Source organism: Protomyctophum bolini (assembly GCF_963924005.1).
Source record: "Protomyctophum bolini genome assembly, chromosome: 12".
Taxonomy (NCBI): Eukaryota; Metazoa; Chordata; class Actinopteri; order Myctophiformes; family Myctophidae; genus Protomyctophum; species Protomyctophum bolini.
This window is the reverse complement of record NC_137873.1, coordinates 23,622,367-23,643,912: the sequence shown is the minus strand read 5'-3', so window position 1 is coordinate 23,643,912 and position 21,546 is coordinate 23,622,367. Positions and strand designations below refer to the sequence as shown.

Sequence of the window (21,546 nt, the reverse complement as noted above, 5' to 3'; positions counted from 1 at the left end):
TTTTCAAATAAGCCAAACACATGTGACCAAAAAAGCCTGCCATGTTTGTGATATTCTTGCATAGATTAAATGCAATTAAATGTATTTACATTTAAATATCTTTAATACATTTTAGGCATTTTTTTCCCATTTTTCTTAAAGTACTGTCACTATAAGTGACAAGTGAAAGTACTATAATCGAATATAAAATTATTTATATTGTGATTTATATAAAGAGTATTTGTGACAGTGTTAAGAAGAGATTGTAATGCATTATTATTAAAATACATTATAGACATGTACTTTTTTTTTTAAATAATTGTGTAGTCACTGTGAAACGTATTACTTCAACCTCAACATCCAAATACCTCAAATAAACAGTCTTTAAAAGTTAGTTGTAGGACATTTTAGTCATTGGTTTACAAATTTTAACTTGATTTTTGGAATACTATCATCTTGTTTTCAAATAAGCCAAACACATGTGACCAAAAAAGCCTGCCATTAAAATACTATAATTAAATTTCATGCTATCGTCTTCATTTTGGAGGAGAAAGCACTGCTTTGTGGAGGATTTGGGATGTCTCCTTCTGGAGTGAAAAGCTTAATTTCTTGTTTTCTGGGAGGATGTCAGGATGAAGATGAACATATCGTATGAGGCTGGACTATCAGTGCCGAGCCCCGGGCGCAGTGCCTGCATTTGTCATAGGCTGCAGTTAAACTAATGACCATGTTAATGCTTCTGTCAGAGCCAGTTTTCATCACCGCTCATAGTCACCATTGATAAGTGCCGCTCTTAAACGGAGACAGAACTTTATAAATATGTGCATTATCTGTGGATTATCTTTGCCAGCTCTCTCTCTCTGCCAGCACTGTAAAAGAGGCGTAGGCTACTGTTAGCTCTCTGACACACACGCAAATTCACATACTAATAGCGCTCTATGTACACACACACACACACGACGTGCGCGCACACACGCACGCACACACACACACACGCCCTATTCATCATGCAACACTGCCCAAAGATGACACACATGCATATCAATTTCATTTTTCCATTGTTTATGTTGACTTCATTATGGGCCAATTTGTACTCTATATCCATTTGAACTCAGCAGGATTCACTGGCGAACATGGAACACAGTTTGGCGGTTTTACTGCATTAAGAACCATGTCATTACACCCGTAAATTTCCAGAATCCCTTGGTAGAACATATATAATTTGCTGACATGACTTTTGGTAAAACCACAAGATCCATGAGTTTCGTACGGCTCATGGAGAAAGTATGAGGGCATGTCAGATTACTTAAAGGGGATATCTGATACACTTCTCAGCACACACACATACGCACACTCATACAGCGGACAAAATATCAGTGATAAATTGTATGACCACATCTGCTGATGCTCTCACATATGATATATTTTTCAAAACAGATGTGTGTGTGTGTGTGTGTGTGTGTGTGTGTGTGTGTGTGTGTGTGTGTGTGTGTGTGTGTGTGTGTGTTTTCGTGCATGCTCGTGCATGTACTGCAACTGCTGTTCAGCAATCTCCTCCGAGCTGCTGCTGCTGCCACTCGGCAGCAAACTTTGCACAAACACATGAGCAGCACTCTCCTGAGATGCGATTGGACGGCCAGAGAGCCAATGAGTAATGGAGGAACAGGTTATTTGAACTCTCCTCCAAGAGCCACCCAGCTAAACTCAAGACAACGTTCTGCTGCTTTTTGCAGGCATCATTTGACTCATCGGTGACCACCGGACTGGAATCATCCATCTTGTCTATTACGACTGAGACCCGGTGGCCCCTGCGGTGGCCTCGAGGAGCGCCGCCGCTGACACAAACTGAGGAGACCTTTCAGATCGATTGTTCTTGCCCCTTTTTATCAGCTACGTTCACAGAAACGATGGGAGCATACCATGTCCGACTGCTACATGTGGAGGTCTGCTGATGCACCTGCTGGCCCCTGGGAGAGCTCTCCGTGTCGGACAATGGATCCAGGTGCTGCGATGAAGTGTGAGGAGCTCCTGGACGTCGTGAAGGACAGCAGGGGAGGGAGGTCAGATGTGATGAGCAGACTGACCTGTGTGGACATAACCAATGGACAGACGGGCGTTACGGACGGACAGAGCGCTACGGGCTCCCTGCCATACATGGACAATGCTGATGATCACAGCTCAACAATGACCAAGTACAGAAGATATGGGTACGCACTTCACGTCTGATGTTTGGAATATATGCGGCGATGTTTAGCGAAAGGTTTGGTTTCACAATTTTTCAAAAATAGCAGATCTACAAGCTCATATAGCACGGCACAAAGTGGCGCTCTATGAGCTTGTATATCTGCTATTTTTAAATAGCCAAAGATAATGATTAAAATCTAAAATGACACGTATGCTCAGAGTGTACAAATGGAACCATTTGTACACTCTCGAAGTTACAGACCGGTAAGGGTCCATATAGAACCAACGACCATAAGTACGGAAGATATGGGTACGCACATACTTCATGTTTGATGTTTGGAATATGTGGCGATCTTTGGACGGCACAATCATCAATAAATGACGTTGTTTATGCATATCATTTTATAATCCTGTCAAAGACGGAGAAACTAAGGACTTCTACTACTGTAGAACATGTTTTAAATAACACCTTATACCTATAGTAATGATCTTCTCAGATAATATCAGAATATTGTATTGTATTACCACAGCATTCACTGTCAATATGCCGTATAGTTGTATGTATAGTTAATGCCTCTTTGCAAAGTAATTACTTAGTACTACACTCCAGTTCCCTGCTTTCATATGACAAAACGAATAAGAAAAATAAATCCAATGAGTTACTGTGTGTCAAGTTTGGTCACATTTTACTTGAGTAAAAGCAGTATTGGCCTGAAAAATCTAAATGCTTAAGTACCAAAGACAAAGTAAAAGTATTCAAATGTTTAAAAATATAATAATCAGTCTTTCAATAAAACCATCAAAAATAGCAGATCTACAAGCTCACGTGTTATCACTGTACACTGTACATGTGACATTGTAGATCAGCTTTTGAATGCCCAATGTGTTAAAGTTTAACAATTAAGATCTGTTTAACAGTTAAACAGATCTTAATTGGTTAATGAATGTGTTGCGATAATAATAATAATATAAATCTGAAAATGAACTGTTAAAGGTTTTGAGCAATTGTAGTGGAGTTAAAAGCACAATATTCACACAGTATAGTATTTGTATAGGCCTATACATAAATTATATAAAAAATACAAAATAAATAAAGCAGGTACCTTGAAATTGTGTCTTGAAGTAGGTACTTGAGTAAATGTATTACACCAGTGGTTCTCAACCAGTGGTCCGAGGACCACCAGTGGTTCTTCAGGAGGTTCCAGGTGGTCCCCAGCTAAATGATGGAGAGTTGGTAACATCATCAAGAATTTAATTATTGTTAAAGGCAGTGTAAGTGATTTTCTTTGGTTAAAATGAGTGTTAAAAAGTTCCATATTGTGATAGTACTCATTGGTATAGTGTTTGTTCAGTAACATTTTCAGAAACTGAAACAACTCATCAAAAGTGGTCCGTGGCTCAAATGCAGAATAAATAATGGGCCTTGATATGAAAAGGGTTGAAAACCACTGTATTACACACCACTGTTGCTGACCTCTAAACTCCTCCACTGTATTACACACCACTGTTGCTGACCTCTAAACTCCTCCAGGTCTCGTCTCAGCGGGGTCAAGGTTCGGCACAAGAGACAGGCGCTGCAGGACATGGCACGGCCTCTGAAACACTGGCTGTACAAACACAGGGACAACCCCTACCCCACCAAGACAGAGAAGGTGCTGCTGGCTCTGGGCTCTCACATGACACTGGTACAGGTGAGCTGGACCTGGGGAGTTAAATTAAGACGTGAGAAGCCTATATGTTCTTATACTGTACCCTTCAATCTTGGAAAGCATCTGTGTCTGTGACCCGCATAAGAGAAAAACAATATGAAATTATTCAAAATGTTCCAAATATTGATGTACAAGATGTACAGATGTACAAGCTCACAGAGCAGCACAAAGTCGCAGCTTGTGAGCTTCTATATCGGCTTGTATATTTTTTGAATAGCCAATGAATAGATGTTTTGAACAAAATAAATGGGTTAACACATTAAGACCTGAGACCTCTGAAAATCTCGTGTTGCTATGCATATGAGTGGATCTCAAACGTTTTCATGTGAAAGACTGGGACGCCCAAGATTATCTATATGCATTTGTCTGCGGATATCCAAAGTATAAAATAGTGGTTAAAATGACATGGATGCTTTCCCGGGTTTTAATAAGAGTGCAGAGAGCGAGAGGAACAGGGACACCTTTACAGTTAAAGAACCCCCATAACTAACTAAGAGTTTAAGTAAATGGAACCAAAGGGAAACCATTTGTACATTTTCAAGAGTCAATGTCGAGCACTTCTATGGCCGATTATAAAAGAGATAAAAGCAGACACGTTGCTGATCTGAGCATCTGTCATTGTCCCTGACTGCCTGACTGACAAGACAGATAGACTATGGGTCACAAGAGAAAGACTCCAGCTGTCATTCAAAGACCAAGGAGATTACCATGGCTGTCCTGAAATAAATGAGCATTGCGGCTGTCACAGACATGCGCAGCAGGGAAAGTTCAGTCAGGAAACTCCGTGCAGTTGCTGGCGGCCGTCCATTGTGTCGCCTCAACTCCACGTCCACATCCACTCATCCAATCACACTCATTCCATTCTCAGACTGCTCTATTTAATCTACTTGCCTTGCTGCTCTCACCATGCTGTCTTGCTCAAACACTGCTGCTCACCCTCCACCACCCCAGCTACCACCTGTTGTTTTGGATGTGCTGTTTATGTACGGGGGATTCGGAGTCCCTATGGTCGGGACTGATGCGCTTTATCAGAGTATATAAAAGCTGATCCAATTCATTGCCAAAACATAATAAATATATCGCTAATTTTATATTCAATGAAAGTATATTCTATCCATTCATGAGTTGTCCTGACTGAACCATGGTCTGTCTGCGTGCTGTACCGCAGGTGTCCAACTGGTTCGCCAACGCCCGCCGGAGGCTGAAGAACACAGTGAGGCAGCCAGATCTCAGCTGGGCCCTGAGGATCAAACTGTACAATAAATACATCCAGGGCAACGCAGAGCGACTGAGTGTGAGCAGCGGTGGCAGCAACTCAGACGGTGAGACGCGCACTAGTCCCTGTTAATTTACTGTACGTTATGTCATCGTTGCATGGCAGATATATATGCTTCACTGCAGTAGTATATTAGTTGGTGAGGCCGATTCAAGTGAATGCTAAGCTTTAGCTGAGCTGAGCCTCCTGCAAGGCTGAAAACCCCATGCATCAAACATTAGATGCATTTGTGTGGGACATGATATTAGATTGACTTGTAGATCGACTAGTTTCAAATATACTTGTAAATAATGTTCTGCTTTTCACAAAACAGAAGACAAAAACACAGGTATCTGACCTACTATAAACTAAAGATTAACAGGGAACAAACTACACTCCCAGGCTTTATACTGAACAGAACATAAAACCCATGGCAAATGTGCTCAAGTACACTAGAACTTGAGTAAATGTACTTGGTTGTTTTCCACCACCTTTTGTGTTCCCTTCGCCAGATGAGGGGTGTCCTTTGCAAGTCCCTGTCAGCCAGTCGGCGTTCACCAGGTCACCGCCGGGTGCTTCCCAGAAGCAGGGCGGCGGGCTCAGCAGGGCCGACTCGGCCCACAGCGACGACAGCGCTTCCACTCCGTCCAAGTACAAGAGCAGCCTGCTGAACAGATACCTGAACGACACGCTGCGGCACGTCATGGCCGCCACCTCCGCCGTCTCGCCCTCGTCTTCCGGCGACATGGCGGCGACCCGCAAGAGGAGGAGTCACTCGGAGTCGTTCAGCTCCAACGAGTGTGACGACGATGTATCTCCGGCCTCCTCGCCGTCCTCTGAAACGGAGGCCAACTTTGTCTACCGCATGGGTGAGGAGGGTCTCATCATTGTCTCTTTCTGTTCTGTTCAATTCAGTTAAATTGTCCATTAAATGTTGTAGGGGAAAAACATACTAGTTGTCACTTGCTATCTGTAAATGATAGTCAGTGTCATTAATAAATAATATGACATAAAATTATTTTACATTTCAATGTTACATTCTTAAGCCATTAAGGGCTGTATTTTGCGTGTCTTAAGTACCAGGTCTTATTCCCTAACTTGAGTAAACTAAAGACCTGGAGGCGTGATCAATGCTCTTTGGCCACTCAGAATAGCCAAATGGCATTGATCACGCCTCCAGGTCTTTAGTTTACTCAAGTTAGGTAATAAGACCTGGTACTTAAGACACGCAAAATACAGCCCTAAGTATCTTTAACTTTTTAGCAAAGTCTCTTCCTTGTTAGCTATAGATTTATGTCTGCTGTGAGAGAAAAACGACAATTTAAGTATCTACCAACATCTTTGTTAAATCTTAACGTGCCTCAGAGTGTAGTAAAATGAGAATTAAACATGCAATTACTCAGACTTGGCTCATCTGTGGACCCCCGACATTAATAGATCTCTGGTGCTTAGCTGAAAGTCAGAAGCTTACCGAGATGTAATTATAAAGTTACAGCAAAGTTGGAATGGACTTCTGACACGTGGGTGCCCTCTGAGACATACACGGAGCAGCACAGTACCTTAAACGAGGCTGATTTGTTTTAAATCTACCGAGAGCCAAAGCATTAACAAACATGCTATTACTACTAATGGGAACTCTTGCAGGCGCTGAAATCCCTCATTTTAGAGTGGGATCGGGGCCGGAGCTGGCTGCTGTTGCACGTTACAAATATGATTTCCATATTGTAGAATGTGCCATTTGTTCCGCTTCAGCACTGTGCCATGGTGGAAATGTCCAGCCTGTCTCAAGGACAATTACAGAATGTCTGAGTCTTTACTCTTCCCAGGGTGAGAGGTGGAGACCTCTGCCAACTGTTAGAAATGGAGTAGGCTACCCTGTTGCTACGGGAATGAGGGACATTCTCATGGAGCAACTGTCAGAACTGTCAATGGGATCTATCGTGAGACAATTCAGAGCTACAATATTTATGTCCCACTTTAGCTTTTCCCAACCTCAACATTTGAGAGCGCAGGTGTGCTTCCTCATGTGCGTTGGTCGTCTTGCTCTCACAAGAGTTGTCACTTTCCATTTAAAAGTAATGAAATGGCCCTCCGTTCTAAGTGAGCCATACAGTTGCACACACAAAATGAACAGGCATGACCCACTCTTTTGTTACATGCTTTCCCCCATTTTCTCCCCAACTTAGAGCGTATTGCGGTCCCTTTCATTTAAAAAAAGCTATATTTCAGTTACTAGAGTTAACCACTAATTTGATTGACTTATGATGGTGTCAAAATGGTGAAAATAGCCGATCTACAAACACAACGCATTGTGAACTTGTCAATTAGCTATTTTCACTATTTTTGTTTTTAGTTTTTTTTTATGTTTGCAATTTACAAAACGTTGGAAGGTTGAAAGTGGTTAAATTAAGTCCCGGGTTTTACTTTGTACTGGTCAGATTATCGGTTACGGGTTATTGCAACATGTTGTACGGTTCCTCCATGGAGGCTAAGTGGAAAATAAAGCTGCCAGAACCATGACAAGCGCTAACACCGTTAACACCTTCATACTCTACTCCAGAGAACAATAAAAGTCACTACACGTACTGTATATATGTGATGGACTAATAATTGGTGTCACTATAGAATGCTTTATGAAAACATGGCTATGAGAATGCCAAAATCACATTGGCAAGAGGAGCTGCACTACTAGACATTCTTGTTTGTTGCCACGTTTTAAGACTTCGTTGAACTTGACCACAGGGCACAAGGAGACCGCGAGACGTGGTCTTTACATCAAGTTCAGATTTCCCTTAAGGAAGCAGGGGGGCAATAAAAGTGACTGGAATCGTGTTTTATTGGAGACAAAGTTAAGAAAAACTAATCTTGACGCATACCTTGCTCGGTTTTCCACCCATTTTGTTTCATATGAAAACATGCACGCTGGGAGGAGGGCCCTCTGGCCTTGAAATACCTCAGATGAGCAGATGATGATGAAGATGATGATGTGCTGATGTTAGGGAATATACTGTGGTTCCCCATGTCACACCCTGGCCAGGCTGACATAAAGTCATCACCGTTGGGAGTTCATAGATTTAGGGGAGTGTGAGGGCTTAAGGGAACACCCATGGCTATAATGGACTGAACTGTTTCAGGAGAATTACACGAGACAGATTTTATGTTGCCAATTGAATGATACGCAACAGTATAAGGTTTTATTGACTGTCTAGTAGGAAATACATGTTTGTTATGGTGTAGGCCTATATAAGTTTATTGACTGAATGAAACCAGCTGCATCATTTTAGTCTCTCATTCAGCAGACATACTGTATGTGATTTGTTGGTTGAAGAGTAGGCCTATGAGAACACTGTATGTAGAGATGAACAGATGAGGTTAGAGGTTAGCGGTGTGCACCACTGGCCCAGGGAAGAGGTACAGCGTCATAAACTATTCAACGAAGCAGCTTCATTAAGACATGCCAAGACTTTGTTGTAGTTGGTACCTCCTGTGCAAATTTGAGACTTGCCAGTGGTTAAACAAATTGTTTTTTTTTCTTCGTCTTCTACTGCTTTGTGCTAGTAATAAATACAGCAGAGGAAACATCGTGCAAATACTTTCCAAGGGAAAACATGTTAGTGGCCAGAGAAGAAAATGATTAGCAACGTTCAGTAGCCGAAAGCAAGTGAGGCCAAATGATTTACTATCAACTTGTAGTTGCTCTTGGCGGAGATTAGGCTAAAGAAATCAGAGACAGAGATGTTTCAGGCTGTTAGCATCAAAAAGGGCAGAATTCTGCATGCTCTAGCATTGGCCTGTAATTTCCCTCCTTTATCACTCCCTGAAGAAAAAGAGCTTTTGACCAGACTCAATCTACTAGGCAGAAGCAAACACAGCCACACTCCAAAATCAAAATGGAAAATATGTTTTACGCATTATGCACATTATCACATGTAGCACCCATAAAAGAACGAAGGACGACAACGTCATGCTGTGCAATCTGCATAAATCAACCGCAACTCGAGTCAATTTAGAAAGAACCGCAGATCGGGGTCTTCTCGACAGTGAAAGTGCTGATGGAAAGCATTGCAAGAGGACAAAATTAACTGGTGACTTATAGCTCAGTTAGTAGGCTTAATACTGATGGCTATACGTCTAAGTCTAACTGACTTCCATTTCTCTTCATATGGCTCCAGCGGGATGTTTTTAACTCTACTGTTCATTTAAATTCTTCTGAATTATATTGTTCCTCCTGCACTCAGTAAAAACACAGAGGCAGACGGGAGGAGGGAGTGAAAAACATTGAGCTAACTTTATGGATGCTAGTGCAGCTCAGGAGACCTGGAAACACAGTCCCTATGTTCATGACACTACACAGATATGGTATTTTTCCGTCTCAAAGGCACAAGAGAAACATAATTGCATTTGTTTTGGCGAGAGAAACTGAGAGCAGCCAGACTGGACCACTTCACAGAGTTAAGCCGCTCTGGCACCGTAAAATACACCCAGAGAGGGAGAGAGAGAGAGAGAGAGAGACACACACAGAGGCGTGTGCATGCAAACACACATACTCACATATGCATGTAGATAAACACGCACATAGACACACAGTACATGCAGACATAGTACAAAACATGTGTATAATATGGCACGCATGCACACACACACACACACACACACACACACACACACATGCAGACATTTAAACATGTGTATCAGAGACATATGGCGCCACACACACACACACACACACACACAAATTCCAGACATACAAAAAAATAATCCTATTTGTCATTAGCAGATCCTACTTAACCACATTAATCCTATCCCTATTTCTTGGCATGTCATTCTGTGAAAATAGATGATCTGCAAGCTCATACATCTTGCGAGCTGGTGGATTGGCTATTTTTTGGTGAAAAGATTTTGTAGAGGAGGGGGAAAAAAGGAGGCCGCCAACTCGCCAAGTATAGACCCCTGGGTGACCCCCAGTCAACAAAATGTATAGGGTTAAGTGGTTAAGCATCAAATGTGGTCATTGTATGCCATGTTGATTTTGTGAAACATGCACTGCACAACTGAGTGATGTATTGCAAACTAAGGTGAACCTTTTTGCTTTCAGACACAGTGGACTACACTTCAGCTGAACATGACACGTGAGTGTGATGAATCTTTCCTCCGTCTACAATCAATCTGTCAATCAATCAACTGTCTGACCTTTTCGGCTCCCGTCAATTTGAAAACACTTCATATAATCGGCCTTATAGGCAATGTCATGTCCTTACTGAAATACGAACATCTGTCATAAAACTACAATCAATTTAGGGCTGCTGTAGCTGAGTGGGTAGAGGCCCTGGTAATTACAAGGTTGCCAGTTTGCTTTATTAATGGCACTTCCCCACGGCTCCTACCGGTAATAGGATCAATTAGGGTGAGGAGCAATGGACATTTGAAGTGTGCAACATGCACACACTGTACATATTGCACACTTCAAATGTCCATTGCTTTTAGCTCATAACCCAAAACACCCCATTTTTTCTGCAGACCGCTCGCCCACAGCGGTTCTTATATTCTTGCATTTGTTTTACTGAGGCTAAGATTAAGAATAAGACTAGTATAGGTTTAGGCATAGTTTTACTGAGGTTAGGTTTAGGAATAAGGTTAGATTTAGGCATAGTTTTACTGAGGTTATATTTAGGAATAAGGCTAGGTTTACTTTAGGCATATTTTTTACTGAGGTTACGTTTAGGATTAAGGTTAAATTTAGGCATATACTGAAGTTAGTTACGTTTAGGGATACCTGGTGGCGGGGTAGAGGTCCAGGCACATGACTGATAGCGCGTAGCGTGTTCGAGTCCTCTCTTTTCTGTCTGTTTTCACTAACAGACTAAAAGGGGCACTATCAATAAAGGGGCAAAAATCCAAAAACAAATATACTGTATATTTTAAAAAAAAAGGAATGCCTGGTGGCAACTGTTCTGTGGTCGGCGGAGTTTACTGGGGACGAGTGTTCTTGTATTTGTGTGGGGTACTACATTTACTATAATCAATCATGTAGGCTTAACAAGCCTAAAGCATAAATATGCTGTGTTGAGTTGCCTAGAATGATTACACCTAATGTCACTTGACACTTTTATTTGGAGCGTGGGGGACTAGAGTCAGTGACATTCAATGACACACCACATACGCAGTCATTTTTCTTTGATGCCGGTTCTGTGTTTCGTCTGGTTAGCAGCTGCCAGCCGCTGGACAGGGGCCTGCAATGCAGACAGGAGCAGGAATGGAGGGAAATCCATGCCGCTATGGCTCTGACCAACTTGGCCCAGGGGCAGAGCCGTGGCACGGAGCAGAGCTGCACCAGAGGGCCCAACACCACAGGACAGACCACCTGCACCAGAGTGCCCACCGCGATCACGAGAGCCACTGTGGTGGGGACAATCTGCGCCACGGGACCCACCGTGGCGCCTTTTATTACGGCACCTGCAATCACCAGTCGCATCATTCAGAAGTCTTCTCACATCTCAGAGATAAAGACTATCAAAGTAGCCCTCATTAACAGTGTGTAAGTCTTCTCACATCTCAGAGATAAAGGACTATCAAAGTAGCCCTCATTAACAGTGTGTAAGTCTTCTCACATCTCAGAGATAAAGGACTATCAAAGTAGCCCTCATTAACAGTGTGTAAGTCTTCTCACATCTCAGAGATAAAGACTATCAAAGTACAGTAGCCCTCATTAACAGTGTGTAAGTCTTATTGCTGCTTCGGATACTATTATCCCAGGTTCTAAATCAACCAGTGCCTTGTAATATGCCTCATGCATACAAGACCTTTATTTTATAATAAACTTAAGACAGTTTTGGTCATATTTGTATTGTAAAATAAAATAAAATACATATATCGTTCCCTTTTTTTTTTACTTTCCATCATTACAAATATGTAGCTTTTCCTTATTTTTCCTTTTTTACAGTAAGTTATATTAACTTGAGACTGGATTATTATCCAATGCCTGAAGAACTGAGATTTAACAACCTCCATTTGAATAAAGTCAAATGTGAAACATGTCTTCTTCGCGCAGTTGATTTATGGTGGATCATTATTACGTTCTATATTCTTTACCCAAATATAATGTATTATACAGTATACACATTCCACCAGTGTAATGATAAATGAAAAGGTTAGATTTCAATATTGTATTTTTGGTTTCAGTATTTAGAAGTAAAGGGAATTGTGATCATGTTAGCATTTTATGAAAACTGTACTGGTTAAATTCAGGGTGGGCAACGTTTTCAGGCACATGAAAAGGTTGGCATCTGTGAACACCCTCGGTTAGATGGTGAAAACCAACAAAGAATGAGTCAATTATTTAATATAAACAATACCATTAAATTGTTACTATCTGAGGGGAAAATATGAATGCACATAAAACAGTAATAGTTAATAATGGTTGCTTTACAGTATATATCAACTTGATTGACCTCACCATCTGGGTTAAATTACCATTGCTCAGTTCATGAGCTCATTTGCACCTGGTATTCACAAGGCATTCTGCATTATGTATCTGGATAATATGTTATCCGGATAATCAATGACACAACCATGCTTCTGCATGGAAATGGGGCCTAACAATCTCTCTCTCTCTCATCCGGATACACAACACATGACACATCCAGGTGTACAGTAAACGGTGCCTTTGATATAAGAAACAGAGAACACAACATGTAGTCTCAGTAGTACATGTGGTGCTCTGCCTCTGTGCAGAGCGCTGTGGTGGGGACTGTCACCACTCCGTCTGTATGTCGTCTAACACAGAACATAAGCTTGTAATCACAGGCTAGCCCCGCGGGATAATTTTCTAAAACATGCTTAGCGGGATTTTCCGCTTTGTTCCCTGTTCCTCCCTCTGTTCTGCGACACTCTTGAGCAAAGTGTTTTGGGTCTTGCATGTAGAACAGGCTAGAATCATTCAGTGAGGCCTTCATGGAAAGACTGCCTCACTCCAATTCAACCCTGTAAAAGCTGCGTTTCATTAGGTAGGCATCCACGCAACATGGAAACTGGATGGTTACGCTCGATGAAGGCAATAAAATAATATTTAGACTGCGGCAAGAGAAGGTGCAGCGCACATCTTTTGACAAGACACGATTCCGTCTTTAAGATTGTTTATTTCAGTTTGAAACAAAAGTCCACGTTATGATAGGTCATAACACTATGTCAGTGAACGTTAAGGCAAATAGAATATTCTGGTAATGTGATTTAAATGGATGGAGGGGGGGGGGGGGAAGCCAGTGACGAAACAAAAAAGCGTGAACACAGAACTGCTAAACAAATCATTTTAACAGACAGGAGAATTCAAACAAAAAACATGCAACGCACTATCTCGCAGATAAAATGCTCCTTTTGTCAATAGTGGGAGCAGGGTATTGAGCTTTTTAAACTTGTAATAATAAAATGTATGCCATTGGGATATATTGACATTACATTATAGTATGGAAAACATCTCCATGTTAACATGACATGGTATGGACCACGGCACCACAGAAATGTAAAGAGCAAGTAAATAAAAAGGCATGAGTAAAGATTATAGGACCGCTTGTCTACTTTACCACGACAGACTGATGGACCGACCATGCCAATCAACTGCTTTCTTTGCCAGAGGACGGGCAAGGAAAACAGGGAGATCCCATGAAGAAAACCAACAAAAAACACAATCATAGTACAAAGGTTGCTGTATTGTAAACCTCACACTTGAGAATGAAACAAAAAAGGAAATGAAGTATGCATGGTAACAATGCTACATGACAGCAGTGTGCAAAAGCAGCTTTCTATTGCATGTGTCCTTGTGAGAAGGCAATAACATAATATAACAGCGGATACACACCGCTGTCACACACGTTTTTGAGATCTTTCAAAAAATTTGAAAAGAAAATGGCAACTCTACAAACTCGCATAACTTCGCGATTTGAAACGTTGTGAGCTTAGATCAGCTATTTGTTATACGACAAAGAATATAGGGCTTAAGTGGTTAAGAGGCAAGGGTTACACAGACACACCCCCCCCACACACACACAACCCCCCCCCCCCCCCCAACACACACGCACACACACACCCACACACAACAAAGAAAAGAAGAGCCATAAATCGGGATATCATCAAACTGGAATAGAATAAAATTGAACAGTAACTGAACTGGGGACTGCAGATGGCCCCACAGAACCATGATGGGAGTCTCGTGAAATGTTTTCTTTGGGAGCATTCACAGTGTCTGGTGCATTATGGGAGTGTGGACCAGGGTTGCTACGAAGACGTTTGAGGCTCGTCAACCACCACCCCAATTTCTTCCCCTCTCCCCCTCTGGTCCAAGTGACATGGTAAGGCATGAAGACCTACTTTGTCAGTAGAAAGTTTTTTTAATAAAGTCTTTGGACGTCAGCCCAGTCGGACCCCGATCAAAAATCATAAGATATATATATTTCTTTTCAACAGGGAGAAAACGGGTGTCGAGTGGTTTTATGTGAAAGACTTTGAATTGCCTTGCCTTCAAGTTACAAATGGATATATTAACACATTGGATTAGATTTGAGCGGGTATGTATTTGAAACCTACAAATTTGCTTTAACAGATGGAAAACCAAAAGTTGACCAACCAAAACCAAAAGTCAGTTAGTTCCATACATTTTAAACGTGAATATACTTGCATGACATTGTTGGCATGATTAAATTAAAACAATATACTTCCTCCGATTGATTATTGTGTAGTGTGTGATCTCTGTCTCGGTAACACTTTAAAGAGGAAGTAACAAGCTATGAACAAGTGAAATAAATTGATGGTTGAACAGAAGTGTGCAAACAGCAAAGTCTCTTTGACCGGTCCTCCAACAGAACTCCAACCAGCACTTATCTGACCTTCTTTCGTTTCCATCCTCTGTTTCCGGTCCGTAGTCGTTTTTATTTGGGGGTCGTTGTCCTTTAGTCCTCCCCCATCTAGGGTATGGAGCAGTACCCGCCACAGGCCCTGCCGGCATGTTGCTCCTGGCTCCCCAGTCGGACCCCCTGGCCCTGAGTGTCGCTCTCCCAAAGCCCTGGCGTCTGGAGAATTTTCTCCACGAGTTCCTCAAAGGCACATTGGACCCCGTCCTTGGTCTTAGCGCTGGCCTCTATTTGAAAGGAGAAAGATCAGGATGGCAAGAACAGTCAGGACTTGACAACTCTCCAAAAGTGCACGCTAACGCACCGAAGTCCAGTGAACCGTGACCGGAAGCAAACATAGAATAAAATCCTTTATTTCTTTTGCTGACTCCTATCACGTTATAATATTATATTTGCAATAGTAAATTCATAGGACAGATATGAGTCACCGAGCATGGCATAGCAACATGAAACGACTTATCTGGACTGCAAAAGACATCCCTGCACAAACAAGACATCTACATAACGGCTAAATTTCCATGACATCTTCTTGCACGGCATTTTTTCTTCCTTTCAAAACTCCTTAATTTAGTCATTCTAAAATGGAAACTCCACAAAAAATGTTAACCTAATTTCCAGGAGAGGGACAGATCTGAGCAGGGAATCAGAAACACGTGTAGACATGGATTTAATAGATGAAAGACCGCTAGATTTTAATCATAATGCATTTCTTATGCAGGGGGCTGAGTCTTTCAGTGCGGCGCTGACAGTGGAGACTCGAAAATGCCAGAGCCGTATAAACAAGATGACCACGGCCCAACTGAAGGCGGGGCTCCACGAGCGGTGCCTTCATTTTCCTTTCAAACCTACGCACCAAGCCACCAACTCTGAATTTAATCATTCATTCATACATTCATTCATAATATAGCAGCATGGATGTGGCGTGCCATGTGAGAGATTACAGGATAAAAATGGATGGCGGTTGGTATTACTGAGACATAACACATACCAATAAAAAGCATGGAGTGTTTCCTGGCAAATTTCAGGCCCTCGTTTCTGTCCACTTCACGGCTGTCCTGAAACCGAACAAGAAGGACAATTTGAGTCTCTCTAATCCCATCTGTTTTATTCATACACCGCATGGGCACACCAGTTCCCATTGACATTCCGATGGTGATGAATGCATTTGACATAAACTTATGTGAGCCAAAACAGGGCAAAATGTTACAATGCTACCGAGTACATCCACAAAAAGCACAAAAGTAGTGAGACCAACCAAGATATTCTGTGGCATCTCATAACGGCTCATTTTGGCTTTGGTTTGTTTTGTTTTTTTGTAATCAGTTAAATGTGTGAGGGAAGCGTGGTCTCCCAGACGAAATGGAATAAAAGCCTCAAGATTGGCAGCTATAAATAACTAGAGCCAGGCCGCCTATCACGTCAATTTTCTGATGACAACAGTATTGGCACTTATACAGCTGAAGTGTCCCCACTCTCAACCTGCCATCCCTATTTTGGTCATGTCATTATACTGTAAGAACATTTTCAAGTTTTTTAAAATAGCTGATCGACAAGCTCACAACACATGATGATGCCACGAGCTTGTAGTTCTTATTTGTGGTTACAGAGGTTACATAAAAAAGTTGTTATTTCATTTATTTTTTGCATAGTTGAGTTAAACATTCTCAAATAGAAGCTAATCAAATCAAAGTTTTTCAAAGTGAACATTTAGAAAATGTTGCACTTTCTGAACAAATATCAGTCTAAACACTGTCCAAACTCTGGATAGGCATCGAACCCAAACATCTGGCATCTGTCCTGCTCCATCATGAACTATCAAAAAATGTATTTACTTTTACACATCAGTCATACAATTAGAATAAGAAATTGCTACAAACCCACCTGATCGATTTTGTTCCCAACCAACATTTTGACAATGTCGTTTCGTGTGCTGTACGTCTCCAGTTCATTCAGCCAGTTCTCAAGTTTTGTGAAAGTGTCCCGTTTTGTGACGTCATATACTGTCAAGAGGAACAGAGAACAACATATATTCGTGTCTACTAACTACACCATATTATACTTTCAATAGCCATATGAATGAAACTAGTGAGCAGGAAGAACAAGTAAATAAGAAGTATCAGGGGGAAAAAGATACTAAAGTAATAAATTAAGTTAGTTAATGTAAATATTTGATGAGAACAGAAACTATGATGCATGGTGTGGTGCTTTTGGTTTCAGAGAACTGTGTGGGTAGATTACAAAATGTCCTGGACACTTTACTATACTGTAGGGGTCTTCAATAGGGGTTCCCGGACCCCTAGGGGGTCCTCAGAGTTACTATAGAGTTCCGCCAAATCTTGGTGTGATGATAAGGTTCGTTAGGAAAAAGGTTCGTTTCAGTAGGAGTTTTGTCCCCTCAGCCTTCGCGGCATTAAACAAACTGCCCCGCCGATAGGATGGTTTCTGTACACAGTGGGGAACTCATGTTTTTTTTTTTTTTTTTTCGTATTGTCTTGGTGTTATGTTGTTTCTGTACTATATGCTGCTTTTGTTGTTGGTGTTGAACAGACCTGTGAAGATCGGGACAATAAAATATTATTATTAAGAAGAACTTATTTTTTTACATTAACCACTTGAACCCTAGCATCCCTATTCTGAGGAGAAAATTGCTGATCTACAAGCTCACAATGCCTTGTGCTGCGAGGCGTTGTGATCGTGTAGATTGGCTATTTTCAGCAAAGAGGTTTGGTGTAGACTGTACAGAGTGAAAGGTCAAGTGTACTAAGTATTGACGGTTTATGTGGTTAAATGTCTGAAAATACACATTAACATGAATCCAACACACAACACAGTGCTGTCAACAGAGTCTATGAAAAGGTTTAATTTGCAACAAAATTTTACACTATATGTAACAGGGGTCCCTGCTTCATCTGTCCGTCAGCTAAGGGGGTCCTTCTTGGCCTGAAAAACATTGAACACCCATGCTTTACTGCTCACCGAGTATGACTCCCTGTGCACCGCGGTAGTAGCTGGGTGTGAGCGTCCGGAAGCGCTCCTGTCCAGCTGTGTCCTGTACACAAAACAAACGCACACTGATAATACAGGGGCTTTTCTGGCACTGCTACACATCACTGCTAGATGATCGGATAATGCACTGACCAAACCATTTTATTATATTTAACCTTTAATTTCAAGTTCAACCAGTAAAAGAGTAAGACACATTGAGACTAAAGTCTCTTTTGCAAGTGTGAACTGGCCAAGAGAAGAGGCAAATAAAGTTACACATCACTGTGTGCCAGTAACAACAAATACAAGATAAGGTCCAGACATATATATATATCATTCCAAACAAATTCAAAATGTTCCAAAATAGCACATTTACAAGATTTTAATGTTTTGCATTAATTATGATGGGTTGTGTGCTTGTATAGATCGGCTGTTTTCACCATTTGTTGTACAACTAATTGTATAGGGCATTAGTGTCTTTCCGGGCTTTGCCTGGCACAGACGAACGAGTCTTATGTTCATGAATTCCCATAGGGACACTGTAGATTTGTTAAAATGAGTTTACCTGTATTCATTACTATCATTACTAAATAAAACAAACTTATATAAGACTGTATATCGACAACTACTACTGACACCAACAGAACTCAATGACCGTGCCACTCTCACAAATTGCATGGCATTGCTTCATGGAAGTAAGTGTTTCTTTGTACTTTGTTTGCTTACTATGCAATGGCGCCATCTCATGGGGAGACCTTGTAACTGAACATGTTTTTCAAGTTATGTGCAGTACAGTACTGTATGTAGATCATGCTCATGACAGGGCTCACCCATATGGCCAGTTTTGCTTTGTTCCCATCGATGGCGATTGTCTTTACTTTGAAATCCACACCTGTGTTGTGTTAGGTACAAGAAGACAGATGGAGAGAAAGAAACAAGACAGAGAGGACATTATTGTTGACAAAAAGGAGCAGCCCTGTTCCTTCCTGTTAGTTTGTGTGTGCATCAGTGCATGCATGCACTGGTGTGTGTGTGTGTGTGTGTGTGTGTGTGTGTGTGTGTGTGTGTGTGTGTCTGTGTGTTACCTATTGTCGCAGTCTGCTCTGGATCGAAAGTGTCTTCTGTAAACCTCAAAAGCAGACTGTTCAAGGGATAAAACATTGAAGTTGATGGAGAGGGATGAAAAACACAAATAGGTCAGCTGAAGCGCTGAAGTCAGTTCATACTTCATATATATGCCTACTGTATATTTATAACTAACTAGTGCTGATAATATATGGGTCCAACAGTCTGAATTCAATATTATGACTCAAGTTAAACCTGTGCTTTACAAAAGTATGTGACTGGTTGGTGACAGTGGTGGTGACTGTTGGGAGTACAAAACAAAACAGCCTTATCTTAGCTGATCAACTAGTCATTTTAGCAAACTCTCTAGTCTAGGACGTTCCTTGCTAGTTGCTACTACCATACATATTTAATAAGCCCTATAGTTACCAAACTGGTCTAGCAAATGTAGCAATAACGGCTATGGGCTCATCAGTATGTGAATATTACATAACACAACAAAATGTCAACAACATTGCCAACTGGGGTAACATTAGCCTGTTAGCTAACATACAGCCACAAAAACCAACCTCGACTTCCCGACTCCACTCTCGCCGATTATCAGCAGCTTCAGAGTTGTCAGCACGTCGTCGTCCATGTTTGTGTTGTGGGAGGTAGTTGTATTATTCTCAACCTTCTCAGTGACAGTGACAGATGTCCCTTTCCAGAGAGACAGTACTGTGTGACAGACAGAGGTACTAGGTAGACTGCCCCGCGCTAGGCTCACTGTCTGCACTAACTGCAGATCCATGCAACTTCCGTTCAATGCAGCCTAGACTGTGACGTCATGGGAGAACATGTTTCATGTACAAACATGACACTTTGCTGGAATCTATAAATATTGATACTTCAAAAGTGTTGTTAAATAGTGTGTGTGTGTGTGTGTGTGTGTGTGTGTGTGTGTGTGTGTGTGTGTGTGTGTGTGTGTGTGTACTGTATGTATTTGGTTAAAATGGGTAGGGTTTAAAAAAAGGCAAGAGTTTGCTCTGGTGCACTAGCAGCTGGCCTAAAAGTGGGTCCTTAAAAACTGCTAAAACTTCTGAAATGTATGCATGTAGGTATGTGTATGTGTAGTATTTAAAAGGGGGGCTTTTTTGTAAAACGCCCAGCTCACAATACCTTCATATATTTAAAACTAATCCAAAATAGGGTTAACAGTGAAGGGCAAAATGCATATTCACTGGGGACTATGCAAGGCAGAGGCGTCCACCCCCCTGAGTCCAAGTAGGCTAGACTGCATACCTAAACCATGGTCCGAAATTGTCCTCTAAAACCCAATGGTAAAATGGATATAAAAATAAAATACTAAAATAGACATTAATAAAACAACCTAAAACCATAAAAGAGTAAAAGTTCACAGCAAGGCCTGGATACCATTTATTGATTTTACAGATAAATGAACAGAAAGGGATCAAAATCAACTTCTTTCATTAAGACCAGTGGGTGTTACAGTTAGTAATTTTTTAATCCATCTGTGCTCCATGAGTTTCCGCTGTCCACTGGTCCATCGGACTCCACATTCCAGACCTGAAATGATGAGGTTAGCGATAGGATGGGATTGAAAGTGTGTGTATAGAGTTGTGTGTATGTCTGTGTACCATACCTTAATTTATTTAAAACTACTCCAAAATAGGGTTACCAGTGAAGGGCAAAATGCCTATTCACTGGGGACTATGCAAGGCAGAGGCCACCCCCCTGAGTCCAAGTTAGGCTAGACCGCATACGTATGTATGTATGTATGTATGTATGTATGTATGTATGTATGTATGTATGTATGTATGAATCTTTGGCCAACATCAACATCACCTTCCCTCTCCACCTTGGGCCTCAGTACCAATATTTACTCCTCAGTTAAAAACCTGGGCATAATATTTGACAATAATTTTAAATTTGATAAGCAGATTAGCTCGGTGGTCAAGACTAGCCTTTTTCAATTTAGACTGCTGGCCAGGATTAAGGGCTATCTCTCCCAAACCGATCTTGAGAGGGTAAAATCCATGCCTTTATTTCATCAAGGCTTAATTACTGCAATTCACTGTACATAGGCATTGACCAGGCTGCCCTCGGACGCCTCCAGCTTGTACAGAACCCATATTACCCCAGCCCTCACCTCACTCTACCTGTTAGATTTAGAATAGATTTTAAGATTTTACTATTTGTTTTTAAAGCCCTAACGGGCTGGCTCCCCAGTATCTATCAGTCCTCATAAATCCATAAACCCCAGCCAGGACCTTGAGGTCAGCTGACCAGCTGCTTCTGACTATGCCCTCAACTAACTACAGGTCTAGAGGTGACAGAGCTTTCTTAGTGGCCGGTCCCAAACTCTGGAACAGTCTGCCCCTGCGGATTAGGTCTGCTCGCTCCTTAGGAGCTTTCAAGTCCTCTCTTAAAACTATTTTTTTTCCTCCATGGCTCTATTTGATTCTGGATT

At 41.5% G+C, this 21,546-nt stretch overlaps 2 protein-coding genes across 4 annotated transcripts; one reads left to right on the top strand and one right to left on the bottom strand.

Moving 5' to 3' along the window:
• The first annotated feature begins 1,695 nt into the window (after window positions 1-1,695).
• LOC308325001 (homeobox protein Mohawk-like) lies at window positions 1,696-12,232 on the top strand. 3 transcript variants are annotated; one of them, XM_080777379.1, is made up of 6 exons: window positions 1,696-2,186; window positions 3,695-3,854; window positions 5,041-5,194; window positions 5,640-5,996; window positions 10,229-10,256; window positions 11,333-12,232. In XM_080777379.1, exons 1-6 carry the CDS (start codon window positions 1,900-1,902, stop codon window positions 11,664-11,666), a joined length of 1,320 nt encoding a protein of 439 aa, XP_080633505.1. In that variant the 5' UTR covers window positions 1,696-1,899; the 3' UTR covers window positions 11,667-12,232. The 3 variants fall into 3 exon arrangements, with proteins under 3 accessions (XP_080633505.1, XP_080633504.1, XP_080633503.1); XM_080777378.1 differs by having other exon boundaries at window positions 10,223-10,256; window positions 11,336-12,232; XM_080777377.1 differs by having other exon boundaries at window positions 10,223-10,256.
• A 1,010-nt stretch (window positions 12,233-13,242) lies between these two features.
• LOC308326392 (ras-related protein Rab-18-B) lies at window positions 13,243-19,841 on the bottom strand. Its single transcript, XM_080779233.1, has 7 exons — window positions 19,646-19,841; window positions 19,097-19,152; window positions 18,842-18,903; window positions 18,003-18,075; window positions 16,908-17,026; window positions 16,015-16,081; window positions 13,243-15,253 (listed from the first exon to the last, which is right to left on the bottom strand). The coding sequence occupies exons 1-7, from the start codon at window positions 19,711-19,713 to the stop codon at window positions 15,081-15,083; spliced, it is 618 nt and encodes a 205-aa protein (XP_080635359.1). The 5' UTR covers window positions 19,714-19,841; the 3' UTR covers window positions 13,243-15,080.
• Window positions 19,842-21,546: the final 1,705 nt, after the last annotated feature.